At 29.2% G+C, this 14725-nt stretch overlaps 1 protein-coding gene and 2 long non-coding RNA genes across 4 annotated transcripts in view; 1 reads left to right on the forward strand and 2 right to left on the reverse strand.

The window, feature by feature from the left end:
• Positions 1 to 1009: 1009 nt before the first annotated feature.
• On the forward strand, positions 1010 to 3585 carry LOC115890884. Its single transcript, XR_004051722.1, has 4 exons — positions 1010 to 1131; positions 1302 to 1393; positions 2076 to 2234; positions 3497 to 3585. It is a non-coding gene; the product is annotated as an uncharacterized LOC115890884 (long non-coding RNA).
• A 2091-nt stretch (positions 3586 to 5676) lies between these two features.
• The window catches only part of LOC115890883, a 30271-nt gene continuing 21222 nt past the window's right edge, over positions 5677 to 14725 (reverse strand). The window contains exons 1-4 of one of the 2 annotated variants that reach the window (XR_004051720.1): positions 7760 to 7847; positions 7509 to 7672; positions 6856 to 6987; positions 5677 to 6735 (exon numbers count right to left, since the gene is read on the reverse strand). This is a non-coding gene — a long non-coding RNA (uncharacterized LOC115890883). Of the gene's footprint in view, positions 6736 to 6855; positions 6988 to 7508; positions 7673 to 7759; positions 7848 to 14725 lie in introns of those variants that run through there. The other variant, XR_004051721.1, reaches the window with a different exon arrangement.
• Positions 9416 to 12613, reverse strand: LOC115890882 (cilia- and flagella-associated protein 53-like). The gene is given in 9 exon segments (XM_030911236.1): positions 9416 to 9611; positions 9747 to 9793; positions 9796 to 9958; positions 10227 to 10445; positions 10503 to 10639; positions 10703 to 10883; positions 10955 to 11117; positions 11192 to 11368; positions 12396 to 12613. Coding segments are annotated over 9 exon segments (1452 nt in total). The 5' UTR covers positions 12593 to 12613; the 3' UTR covers positions 9416 to 9443.

Consider the following 14725-nt stretch of genomic DNA (forward strand, 5'->3'; position numbering starts at 1 on the left):
TCAGTATTACTTCTAAGTTACGTATTGCTGGACCATAAGTATTAAAAAAAGAAGAAGAACGTTACTTTGATTCTATGGCTACTGGTCTTTTAAGTCCTGAAATACGAAAAAGAAGAGTGACGCTGGTGGCGCCAATGTGGAAAAAGTGTGATAATTTGGAACTAAAATGTTGTTGACATTTTTATATTTATGTAAAGATCTGCTCTAAATTGTCCTAAATCTTGTTTTTTATGAGTATAAAACAGATTGAACTGTTGTTACAAAATCGTGATAAACAAATAATACACACTTATTTTAGTTGAATCAATATTTTCTTTTAGGCGCAGTATTATTTATGCAGCAAAAAATGGTCATGACAGGACGCCATTGTTCGTTGTTGGAAGTTCTTTTACAATTTTCTGATTTTTTGGTAGAAAAAGTGGTTCTTCAGTGCACTATTTGAGCTTACTCGGTTCCTTAAGGCCTGTTTAATCTCCTGTAAATGTAAGTACCCATAGTTTTGATGCTTTTTTTTATAGTTTTCTCTCAAATATTTCAATTACATCATCGTTAAAAACATACATTTTCAATTTCATCATTTTCTTTTCAAAATCGAGTATATGGAAATACAAATACATTTCTAGAAATAAAATAAAAAAAAAAAAAAAAAAAAAAGTTATTTAGAATATTGCTTTATATTTAGAAACATTTGGTGTTTTTTTTTTAGTAGAAGTTTAAAGATGTTTTGTATTCTTAAACGTAATATTTTTGGTGTTTATCTGTCCAGGCCTACCTCCATAGTCCAAACAAGTATTTTCTACCTCTTTTAGAATAAGTCAGGGTACCTAAGTCAGTGTTAATATACCCTAAGGTGCCTGCCATTCTCCACAATTTCCTAATACTCCCAAATTAAAAAAATACAGTTTTTACAGTTTTAATATTATACCCCGTTTGTGACCCCGTAGTCATATTTGTTAGTTAAATTTATTTTATGTTGCTTTAATTATAATTTTCTTTTTTAGGTTTTATTTCTTTACACATCCAACATGTAAAGACCAGCTACGAGAAGAGACCTTGGTCACCCCTCATATAATCCTGACTTTTGTCTATCATTCTGGTTTATGAGATTGGTTTTACTTTATCCAGTTAAAAGTAAGTTTTTTTATTATTTAAAAACAATTTTAATAAATTTGTTAAATGTTTACTAAAACACTAACCGTATATTTTTAAGGTATATTTAGTATTAATATGGAACAAACCAAATAAACACAATTGTTCTAGCATAATTAATAAAATATAATATTATTTATTTATTTTTACAGATTTTGTATAACAAATCAATGGATGAATACAATTGCAGGGCAAAATAATAATTTTGATGTATATATTACGAACAATTCATCAGGGCTTACATGTATGTATATCTAAAATTTTATTTCTTTTGGGTAAATATATTTTTATTGTTCTTTATATCATAAACAAATTCAGACCATCTATTTATATTTTGGGCCAATTTTTGACTTCTGGACACCTCTCTTTCTTTTTACCATCTGCTTAGAATTTTACTTCAAGTATTTTATGGTTAAATTTCATATTTCTAATAGCTTGACTCCATTGTATAGGCATTATAATTTCATCATCTTGTAAAATAATTGTAAACTGTATTTTAATAAGTCTTCTATTTGTATTATTTTTCTTATAGGTACCATTCTTCTAATATTTGCTTCTGGAATCTTACACAGAGTTTAAGTTTTGATGGATTCATTTTCATGTCATTCTTTTTTAATCATAAGCCATGAATTGGGCTAAATTATTAAATATGATATAATAACACAATAACACACGTAAAAATCTCACAATGATAACTAATTTCGCCTCAATTCCTGGCGCATTCGCCATTTATCCAAATCCTGATTCATCCATCAATATTTTCATCTAGCTTTCTATTAATATTTTTCTACAAAAAAAAAAAAAATATTTTCATTATATTGATGCCTACATGGAAGTTGTTATATTTTGGATTTATTTTTTTACATAAAGTTTTTTTTTTTTTTAAAAGTTCATAAATTATTGTTTTTGAATGGGATTTTTTACAGCTTTGGAACAAGGATTTTTTTTCTTTCACTTCAAGGATTCTTTTTCTCACTTCAATTCAACCACCCTCTTCGAGATGCCATTAGGATGATTAAATTCAACATATTCAACAGTGGATTGAGAATGAAATTCATCATTGAAGAGGAAGGTAAATAATTTAGGTAAATTAAAAAGTTTTTTTTAATGAAATATTTTTAATAAATACCTAATATTATTGTATTTTATAAAATGTTTAGATATAAATGATTAATTTCAAATGAAATATTTTGGCGCACAATTTACTTTATTGTAGATAAATAATAATTTATTTTTGAGCAGCTGTGCAGTGTGTTCTTAACGTGTATATAGAGTTGCCTATATAAGGAGTTGGATGTTTTAATTTATATTTTTTAACACTTTTTAATTAGTACAATTAAAAAATCAAACTAAAGCCTTAATTCACTAGAATACATCAAAACACTTTACTTTTTTGTATATTGTGGCGAATTAGTGTTTTATTGTGCTATTGTAACACCAAAGGTTCCTGCCTCCAACTATAATAATTATTATTAATATCGTAGATCATTATTTTTTTGGTACAATATAAGCGTAATGTAATTATTCGATTTTGGAACCTTTTTGGGACACACTGTACATGTACAAATTGTACAAACACACTGTACAGGGTGTCCCACTAAGAATAGCTCTCGGCTGTATCTCGGAAAGTATTAGCCATAGGGCAAATGGAAAAAAATATTTATAACTACAGGGGCTATGAGAAATTGCTGGAAATTATTTTCCCCCACCACTTTATTTTAGCAGATATATGGGAAAATGGTTCTAACAAAAAAAATCCAAAATTTACTGTACCCATTCAAAATTCTGTAAAAATTATATTTTCTTATTTTCCATAGCAGTTTCGCCCTCTAGCTTTGAACTTGAAAATTATTTCCAGCAATTTCTCATAGCCTCTTTAGTTATAAATATTTTTTTCCGTTTGCCCGACGGCTAATACTTTCCGAGATACAGCCGAGAGCTATTCTTAGTGGGACACCCTGTACATAAGTTATTTTATGGTATTTGATTTACGATGTTTAAAATACCGCTTGATAAAAAAACGGCGTCCAGTTAGCTTAGAAATGACGATCGATGACATTCCCCATATATTTTTACATATAAAATGACAGCGATCTTCATTTCATAGCCATCGCTGACGCCGTTTTTTTATTTCGATCATACTGTAATTATAGATACAGCTAACTTACCTATGCTTTTTTCCTGTATTACCAAAATTTCTCTTATAATATTTTATGTAGCCTATATTCCCTGAAAATATTCACTGGTTATTTAAATTTATAGTAATATTAAAAATTCATATACAAGGGTAATAGTAATCAAGCTTGTTAGTGAACAATAATTAATTATTTCTTTATTTTTTTTACAGAACCTAGACTTTCCAGAAGCTTAGTCAGAAGATTTATCCTCATCAGCATGTCCATCAACACCTGGGATTATACTCTTTGTTAATAAAATATAATATGTAAAATACATAATACTTAATAATAAATGAGTTTTATTGAACCAAAATATATACAGATTAGAAATACTGTCCAATCCTGAACAAGTAGAAAATGTCATTTAATTATCACAAAAAGTATATATTCTAATCACTAAAGAACTTAAAAGTTTTTCTGGAATAGACAGTATTTTATAAAAAAATAATACCTATGATTACCTCTTCGCTCTTATGTACTCCTGATACAAACGAGAAAATTCAGCCTTTAACAAAAATTGAATGAAAACTTTTAATCCTCCTCCAAAATTACTGATTTCTATCAGGAACACATAAGTGTGAAGAGGTAAGGAGTAAAATAAGTACCGATATTTACCTGTTCGCTTTTATGTACTCCTGATACATATCCGAGAAAATTCAATTTTTGTCAAAGACCGCACGAAAATTTTTAAACCGAGTCAAAAATCGCCGATTTTTATCAGGAACACATGAGGGCGAAGAGGTGAGATTTAAATTTAGTGCCGCATTTAAATATAGCATTAATCAACGATATTTCTGCTATCTCTAGCACTTCGAACTCGTTTCCAAACTTCAACCCTTAATATCTCGGAAACTATAAGGGTTAGAAAGGAACGGAACTCGGCTTTCGATAGGCATTTCAACCCTCTATAAGGGCGCAAAACGAGGGCGCGATCCGAGACCAAAAAATTTTTTGGCGAAAAATGAGGTAAGGGGTTAACCTTCCTTCATTTTTGGCGAAAATTTTTTTTTGTCTCCGATCGCGCCGTAATTTTGCACCCTTATAGAGGGTTGAAAGGCGAATCGAATGCCGACTTCCGTTCCTCGATAGCTCTTTTAGTTTAGAAGTTATGGCCGTTTTTCGAAAAAATCTAACTCGTTTGAGCTCGTTGGTCGGGTACTCCAAATTTTGCCAGGTGGAATTATTTTTGACAGCTTTTATTAAAAATGAGATGTCTCGAATTTATTTCGGGAGCATATGAGTGCGATACACGTATAATTTTTCAACAACTAAATCACCTCTTCGCTCTTATGTGCTCCTGATAGAAATAAAAATATTCGAATTTGTAACAAAACTTTCGATTTCAACGAAGTTTCCGATTTCTATCAGGAGAATATAAGAGCAAGGAGATGAATTATATCTTTTGGAGTATATATTTTATATTTTCACTAGAAGTAAAATATTTTCGGTAAATCTTTTTTTCAAATTCAGAAATAAAACAACAATTAATTTTAATAGTTTTATTTATTCATAATAAAGTACTAGTATACAGATATTTGACAAAGATAGAACTAAATCTAAATAAGAATGAATGTTTGCTAAACTGATATAAAATATAAAAGATCTAAGTTTTATGATCAAGCAGGCCTTATATATATGATCGAAAAAAGGCGTCCAGTTAGCTTGGAAATTACGATCGATGACATTCTCCGCATAATTTCCATATAAAATGGCAGCGACTTTCATTTCATAGCTATCGCTGACGCCGTTTTTTTTTCAATCATATTGTATAAATCATAAGTAGGTCGTGTCATTATACAATATAATCGAAAAAAAACGGCGTCAGCGATGGCTGTGAAATGAAGATGGCTGTCATTATTTTATAGGTAAAATAGGAAGAATGTCAACGATCGTCATTTCCAAGCAAACTGGACGCCGTTTTTATTCGATCATACGGTACAAAGTATGCCTGATCATATAATGTTTTGATCAGGGATGGGCTTTCTCTACATGATTTTACGTTATGGTGGAAAATACACGTAAATTTATCCAAAAAATCATATATGGGTATTTTTTTACACGTAAATTTTAAAACAAATGTAAAAAACGCAAAATACTTAGTTCAAAAGAGGAAAAATTACATTTATCTTCCTCCTAAAAATACATTTTATATTATTTTTGCTTATACAAAACAGAAGATATATTAACAATAAAATGACTAAATATACTTAAAATATTACGGTATGATTGAAAAAAAAACGGCGTCGAGTTGGCTCTGAAATACCAATTATTATTGAAATTTCCAATATAAATTTACGTACAAAATGATGGTGATCTTAATTTCCAAGCTATCTCTGACACCGTTTTTCCCGATCTTACGGTATATTTTATACACAAACAGCGTTTTCAAAGAACGTTTAAATATATATGGTAAGATCGAAAAAAAACGGCGTCCAGTTGGCTCTGAAATACCAATTGTTGAAATTTCCAATATAAATTTACATACAAAATGATGGTGATCTTAATTTCCAAGCTATTTTTGACGCCGTTTTTTTTCGATCTTACGGTATGTTTTATACACAAACAGCGTTTTCAAAGAACATTTAATTATATATGGTATGATCGAAAAAAAAAACGGCGTCCAGTTGGCTCTGAAATACCAATTCTTGATATTTCAAATATAAATTTACATACAAAATGATGGTGAACTTAATTTCCAAGCTATCTCTGACGCCGTTTTTTTCGATCTTAGGGTATATTTTGTACACAAACAGCGTTTTCAAAGAACGTTTAAATATATATGGTATGATCGAAAAAAAAACGGCGTCCAGTTGACTTTGAAATAACAATTGTTGAAATTTCCAATATAAATTTACATACAAAATTACGGGTTTTCTTAATTTCCAAGCTATCTCTGACGCCGTTTTTTTCTCAATCTTAATGTATATACTTTATACACAAACAGCGTTTTCAAAGAACGTTTAAATATATATGGTAGAATCGAAAAAAAAACGGCGTCCAGTTGGCTCTGAAATACCAGTTGTTGAAATTTCCAATATAAATTTAAATACAAAATGACGGGTTTTCTTAATTTCCAAGCTATCTCTGACGCCGTTTTTTTTCCGATCTTATGGTATATTTTATACACAAACAGCGTTTTCAAAGAACGTTTAAATATAATATATGGTATGATCGAAAAAAAAAGGCGCCCAGTTGGCTTTGGAATAACAATTGTTGAAATTCCCGATATAAATTTACATATAAAATAACGGTGATCTTAATTCCCAAGCTATCTCTGACGCCGTTTTTTTTGATCTTACGGTATATTTTATACACAAACAGCGTTTTCAAAGAATGTTTAAATATCTTTTATAAAACTAGAAATTACTGCCCTGGAACTGTATACATCCATCGATTTGTCGTACAAAATCTGTAACAAAGAAATAAATAATATTAAATATATGTTGTGATAAAAAATATAGTTACTCTGTTAAGAAACATTTAACAAATTTATAAAAGTTGCTGTATTAAATAATAAAAAAAAACTTACTTTTAACTGGATAAAGTAAAACCAATCTCATAAACCAGAATGATAGACAAAAGTCAGGATTATATGAGGGGTGACCAAGGTCTCTTCTCGTAGCTGGTCTTTACATGTTGGATGTGTAAAGAAATAAAACTCCTAAAAAAGAAAATTATAATTAACGCAACATAAAATAAATTTAACTAACAAATATGACTACGGGGTCACAAACGGGGTATAATATTAAAACTGTAAAAACTGTATTTTTTTAATTTGGGAGTATTAGGAAATTGTGGAGAATGGCAGGCACCTTAGGGTATATTAACACTGACTTAGGTACCCTGACTTATTCTAAAAGACGTAGAAAATACTTGTTTGGACTATGGAGGTAGGCCTGGACAGATAAACACCAAAAATATTACGTTTAAGAATACAAAACATCTTTAAACTCTACCAAAAAAAAAACACCAAATGTTTCTAAATATAAAGCAATATTCTAAATAACTTTAAACTTATTGTACAATAGAGGCATCAAGGAATGTATCTCTATTTCCATATACTCGATTTTGAAAAAGAAAATGATGAAAATTGGAAAAATGTATAAGCTTTTTAACGATGATGTAATTGAAATATTTGAAAGAGAAAAAACTATAAAAAGCATCAAAACTATGGGTACTTACATTTACAGGAGATTAAACAGGCCTTAAGGAACCGAGTAAGCTCAAATAGTGCACTGAAGAACCACTTTTTCTACCAAAAAATCAGAAAAATTGTAAAAGAACTTCCAACAACGAACAATGGCGTCCTGTCATGACCATTTTTTGCTGCATAAATAATACTGCGCCTAAAAGAAAATATTGATTCAACTAAAATAAGTGTGTATTATTTGTTTATCACGATTTTGTAACAGTTCAATTCGTTTTATACTTACAAAAACAAGATTTAGACAATTTAGAGCAGATCTTTACATAAATATAAAAATGTCAACAACATTTTAGTTCCAAATTATCACACTTTTTCCACATTGGCGCCAGCAGCGTCACTCTTCTTTTTCGTATTTCAGGACTTAAAAGACCAGTAGCCATAGAATCAAAGTAACGTTCTTCTTCTTTTTAATACTTATGGTCCTAAACATGTACCAGCCAGTATCCGAAAAAAAAATTAAAAGAGGAGATATCAAATTATAATCTATGGTTACCTGTCAGACAAAGATAATAACAAAAATAAACAAGGATAGCAATAGTAAATAATTAAAATACATCAAAAGCAGTTTTAAATTAATTATTTTATTATATGATTTTAGACCTTAAAATGAAATCTAACAGTTTAAAATTACGTGATCTAGATAATATCGCTGATATTTACGGTCTAAATATTCGAAATAACGAAAATCTTTTTAGTTTACAAGCTAAAGAATCCAACTGTTTGATAACCATAGACTTAGAATAAAATATTGATAACAAGAACACTCGAGATTCAAGAAAAAGGATTCAAACTAGTTTTATTATATCCTGTATAAACTAATGCTGAATTTATAGTTAAGTCACTTACAAGAAAAAGTAGAGAATTTAAACAGTTTTCAAAAAACAGACTAATTTATCATTACATCAAGTAAAATGTAATACTTGTTGTATCGAGGATATGATTGCAAATACTGGAACACAATGCCAACAGGAATGCTGTGAAGGGATGAAAAATGTTTTACTGATTTATGTAGACAATACACGTACATATTCTTATAATACTTACAAAAATGTCTAGAATGCTCTAACAAAACTGCTATATGCAAGGTATAAGTTAGTCGAAGATACAGAGGTGACTTTAACAAATTTACAGCAAGGATTTGACCAGATTTGAGGCAAAATTCAACAAAATTCTGTAGCTAGTCCTGCTGTAAGAGAAATATCAAAATTATATAAAAGCTGATCAGTGTCTGGTCTTTTAGGTGGTCTTTATGTGCCGGTGTGTATTATTAGTAACGCTCCTAAAAAAAGAAAATTATAATTAAAGCATTGTAAAAGCAATATTCTAAATAACTTTATTTTTATTGTACAACAGAGACATTAAAGAATGTATCTATATTTCCATATACTCGATTTTGAAAATGAAAGTTATGAAAATTGTAAAATATATACACTTTTAACACGTATAGATGTATCAATAGAATAATAATAAATTTTTATAGCAAACTTACGTTTTATTAAAATATACTGGCCCAAATACTGTTGAAAAGTCACAAATTAAATTATTTTATTTTGAAATTCGTATAGCAAAGTTATTGTTTGTTTTTAACAATAATTTTAAAATATTATACTTAGGGCAACCAGATATATACATCACAATGCAATACTATTTTCTTGATAAAATGGTGAAGGAAATTTTTTTTAAATATTTGAAAAAAGAAATAAAATTAAATTCTATAATAATTAAAATAGTAATAAAAGTTCCTAATATATGAATAGTACCTTATAAAGTCAATATACACATTCTACAAGTATTCAAGTGTATAAAGTATATCATTTTATATGTTTCACTAAAGATTTGAATGCAAAATTAAAAATTTCGTGCTGAAAAAAAATATTTTAACTATTTCCCTGAAACGTTTATTCAGAATATTAAATTTTAGGGCAATAACAATCGGTTTGTTCCATGGCCCTTCTGAAGGGATGCTTTACACCAGCCTCTATCTCTCCCATGAGGATATCCTGGACTATTTTTCTGTATTTTTCTTCTTCCCTTTGTCCTTCAGCCAGCTGACGTTCCAGTTCTTCTTTCTCTCTTAACTAAAAAATTAAAGAAAACAAAAAATAATCTATAATTGAATTATTTTTATGGAAATAGACTATATAGTATTTTATATAAACTTTATTTAGTAATACCAGGGTATAGGTAATATAAATAACATGTAAGGTACTTACTCTTAATACATTGTTGTATTCGATTTGTTTGTTCAAGTCAGCTCTTATTGCATAGTTGCCATTTTTTCTAATCTATCACTTTCAGCTTGCAATCTTTCGTTGGTCTCGTACGCCATCTTTAACAGCTCATTTTCAGCTTCCTTATGCTTCAGCTGCTCTTCAGCTTCTTGTTTTTTGTACTTCAGTTGCTCAGCTCTTTCCATCAACACGTCCTGGTCAATAGACATAGAAAAAAATACCTTAGAAAACTTATACCCATAAAAGAGTTTTTTATGTTAACATAGGTTTCAAGAGCACATAGAATACCTATACTGTTTGAAAAATTGTAGTGTATCAAGGGCTATATACAGTGTCATATTGAGATGAGATATTGAGATATGATCACTTTAAAAACATCTCTGCTAAAGTAAAAGTAACTACCAATAAACAATAATAATATAACAATTTAATGACAGTAGGTAGTAAAATTAATAGGTATACCTGTTGAAGTTTGCGTTTCGCTTCGACAACTTTGCACCTAGCTTCGGCCTGCTTGGCTTCAACCTGTTTCCTGTGGATGTCCAACAATTCCATCAACTTTTTCTCTTCGAGTTTTCGTTCTTCTTCCAGTTGTTTCAAGTGCTTTCTGTATAAAGCTGTTTCTCTCTTGGCTTGGGCTGTAGTGTCTTGGATGGCAGCCTTTTCCCTTTCCAGTTCAAGCTGAAAAAGTAAATTTAATGAAATAACGAGTCTGTAATAATATAAATGTTCAAAAACCTGAGCTAAAGTGTTGAACGATCGGTCCACAGCATCTTCTTCTTTTTTTCTTTGCGCGTGCAGCTGTTCCTCGATGGCAATCTGTTCCAGGAGTTCTTTTGCTGCTGCATCTCTTTTGCGACGTTTTGCATCCAGTACTAACATAAAAAAATCGAATTCAGACAAAATAATATAAGTCATGAGTTCAATTGAACAAATACCTTCGATTTCTTCTCTTCTTAGTTGTTCACTAACTTTCTCCATTTCCATTCTTTCCTCAACAGCCGCCTGGTTCATTTCAATCTTTTTCATTTCTTTTTGTTTAACTTGACTGTCCAAAACCTGAAGCAAATCTATTTCTTTCTCTCGTCTCTTGAGCATTTCTTGAACTTCTCGCTCTTTCTATAGATAAAACAGAGAAAAAAAACATGTATAAATGTAAACTTTTTTTGAAAAATCTGTACAGAATTTACCTTGGCTTCTATTTCTTTCATGGTCAGCTCGTGCCACATCTGATCTAGCTCCCTGTCAGATTCTCTTCTAGCTTCATTCTCCCTCATTTGCTGCAGCTGAGAATATTTCGACTCCATCAAGTTCTTCTTCGTCAAGTGTGGTCTCAGTTCTTGACAACGTTGTCTAACAGTAACAAACAAGATTTAAAAAAATATATTAACTGTATAAAGGGTTGTTTTTTTAAGAAATAACGTTACATATATTGTTCTATCCTCTTCTGATGTACAATCTCTAGTCTCTCGGCTTCTCTTTTTGCTTTCAACATCTCAGCTCTTTGTTTCTTCTCCTCCATTTTCAGATCTGAGCCTTTCTGAGCACTCTCCACAGTCTCGTAGTAATACTGTCTTTCCTCTTTACACAGCAAATCTTGTAGCCTAAATATATTTAGTTTAGTTTATATGTTACTATACAGGGTGTGGTCTTAAATAAGTACAAATATTTTTAGGGGTAGTAAATTTCGACCCCAGAAACACGATTAAGAAGTTTTTTTCGCGAAAAAAATTGAAAATTTGAAATTTTTATTTTTTTTTAGTTTTTAGGTAAAAACCATAATTTCTTAGAAAAGATTCGGTATTGGTTCTCAAAATTTAAGAAAAAAATCATATTTTTCTGGAAATTTTCAAAGTAAAATAACTTAGTTATTTTGGACTTGAAAACGGTAAAGAAAAATATGTTTCTTTTAACGAGGTCTACCAGCCCTGAAGATATTTGCACTTATTTAAGACTCACCCTGTATAGTCACGATGATTCTGAAGTGTAAGCAACAAATTAGAACAGAAGCAAAAATATGCAAGGAACCAAAAATAACTTTTAAAAGAAAAGGAACAAAGATCTGAGAAGCAAAAATTTGAATTAATTACTCAAATGAAAAAGGAAAAAAAAAGAAGAGAAACAAGATTTAAAATGAAACAATAAGAGAAGGAGAAACAAAGAAAATGGAACTAAAAAAAAAAGAAAAAATGTAGGGAAGTTTTATATACATATGAGAAGAAATACAGTCATGATGATCATAAGAAAGAATCAAAAAGAAGGAAAGTAACAAAGGGAGAAGAAGCACAAAAAAAGAGAAACAATGAGAACAGAAGCAAAAAATAAGAGACTAAATATAAAGCAAAGGCAAGCAAAAAAAAGAGATAAAACAGTCATGATAATTTTAAGTTGTATTTACTCAAAAAGCAAATAAAAAGAAACAAGAAGAGACACAAGAAAAAAAACGAACGAAAGAGAAGGTAGGACCAAAAAAAACTAGACCCAATAACAGGAAGACAACCAAAATAAAAGAAGAAAAACAAAAATGTTAGATATAATAATCGAAACAAAAGAAGTAGAAAGAAACAAAAACAAAAAAATCAAAAAAGTAGAGAATAAAAGAAAAGAGAAGCAAAAAAGAAGAAAACTTACTTTTTTCTTCTTTCTTCTACTGTCTCCTCGTAAGCTTTCATTTTTTCATTAACCCTATCGTTTATGGCTCGCTGCAGACGCTTCATTTGAACATGCTTCTCGTACTTTATAGCGAAAGCATTGCTGGCAGCATTATATTTTTCCCGTTCTACTTTCAGATTGTCAAAGGAGTCTTTGCGTTGCTTGTAGTGATGCATTCGAACATGCTGGTCGGTGTTAGGCTCGTACTTTCCAATCTAATCATTTTTGTGAATTGAACATTACGAAAATTGTAACAAATTTTCTAAAATTCTTTTACCATGTCTTTCTGACGATTTTTTCTGTTTATTAGAAAAATATACGCCCTATTATTATGAATAAATTTACTTAACATGGGATCTGGCTGGAGTTGAATAGCTGGGAAATCTTATATCTGCGGTACGGGAAACTCCTTGAGTTTCCCGCCGGCATTTATGGTAGTCCATATCGCCTCAACATTCTTGATTTATTTATATTATGTTTCTTGGTTCAAAAAATTGTTATATCAGAATATAAAAACCGTCAACGCTCATCTTGACAAGTATACAGAGCACGAAAGAAAGTGAAGGTTGATGTAAAGAGTTGATGTTGTTATTACCAACGATAAAAGAATAGTATATTTAATCAAATTAAGTGACAATGATAGGGGTTTGAAATAAGTAGGGCTATTTAAAAACTAATAAAAAAAAATAATTATTTTATTGTTTAATTTTTTTTTTTTTTTTTTTTTTTTTTTTTTTTTTTTTTTTTTTTTTTTTCATTTTTTTAGTATTTTTTTAGTATTACGTTTTTTTTTTTAAATCTGAAAAAAAAAAAAATTTTGAAATTATTTAATATGTTTATTATAACACAAAAAAAATAAAAAAAAAAAAAAAAAAATAAAATAAATTTACTAATATGTCATCTAAAACAATAAAACGCAATTTGATATTGTTATTTTTTGTTAATTCTTTAGTTATTAATTAACCCTAAACAAACTTGAAATAAAAAATGAAAAAAAAACCACCCGTTTTATGTGGAAAAATTCCCATTAACAGTGAACGCTTATCTAGGTACTTTATCTAATGGTAATTATACTTGAAATTTACTTAAAAACTTGTACCTGCATCTTGCTGAACTTTGAAAACTTTTAATGATTCTATGAAGTCAGCACTTTTTTAGACTTCTCCTCTCATGAACTAGAAGACGTATAATTTTTATTTAGTGGTTTTTAAATTTATAAGGTAATATATGATAATTAATAACAATATTTTTATAGGGTGTGATATATTTTACAGTGAAGGGAAGTCTGATCCACCATTATGATCTCCCTATAATTTACTATTATCATTTCCAAAAAGAAGCGTTTAAAAAAGAGTGATTTTTCCGAAAATATAGAATTGGCGACCATCCATGGGACATACAGGACCACAAACTGGACTTGGAATACTATCTGGTTAAAACATCCTCTAACATGCAAAACAACATTGATACTTATAAATTTTTTTTTTTTTTTTTTTTTTTTTTTTTTTGTATATTATTATTTTTTGGATGCAAAATTAAAAATCAAACATTTTTTTTTTTAAAGTTATTATTATTTGTTCTTTTTTTTTTTTTTTTTTTTTTTTGCTTCTTTGATTTTTTACCTATTTATTTCTATCCTTCAATTGAAAATTACCTCAAATAAAAATAGTGTACTTATATGCATTACTTATACGTAAAACCCCCAAATCTTAAGAAATTATGGTTTCTAATTAAAAAAACATTTTTTTTTTTTTTTTTTTTTTTTACATTATTTTGTTCACAACAAAAATTTATTATTAGTCTACGCTTAAATTATGCAAATAATTTATAAATAAAAACATATTGACTGCCTCCTAAGACCATCCTATAGGTAAATAACATCAGCAAAAAACTCATTTTCCTTAAGTAAAACTGAAAATAAAACTTAATAAGCTCGATTTTAAAAGTTTTTTGTACATACTTATGTTATTTATGTGCTTTATTTGAAGGTAATTCTCTCCTTACAATTTAATGTGGCAAAAAACCCCGAAACAAAAAGACTTGCCGACAGTCAGGTGGCGATTGTCCATGTTCGTGCGCAGTTAAAAGAAAATTCCAATTTTCCACGCTTTTCCGGCCAGTATGCGTCCAGTTTTAGAGCAATACGCGAGGAAAATAGCAACAAAAACATGAAAACATCAGTTTTATTAGAAACACGACTTAAAAAGGCAGTTACTTTATGTTATACTAAAAAAGAAAGTTCGAAGAATGAGTTATGTTATTCTTTTGAAGTTGATGTAAGTTATTAATATAAATTAATTTTTAAGCTC

Source organism: Sitophilus oryzae, unplaced genomic scaffold (genome assembly GCF_002938485.1).
Source record: "Sitophilus oryzae breed Bouriz unplaced genomic scaffold, Soryzae_2.0 scaffold_936_pilon_pilon, whole genome shotgun sequence".
NCBI classification, from domain to species: domain Eukaryota; kingdom Metazoa; phylum Arthropoda; class Insecta; order Coleoptera; family Curculionidae; genus Sitophilus; species Sitophilus oryzae.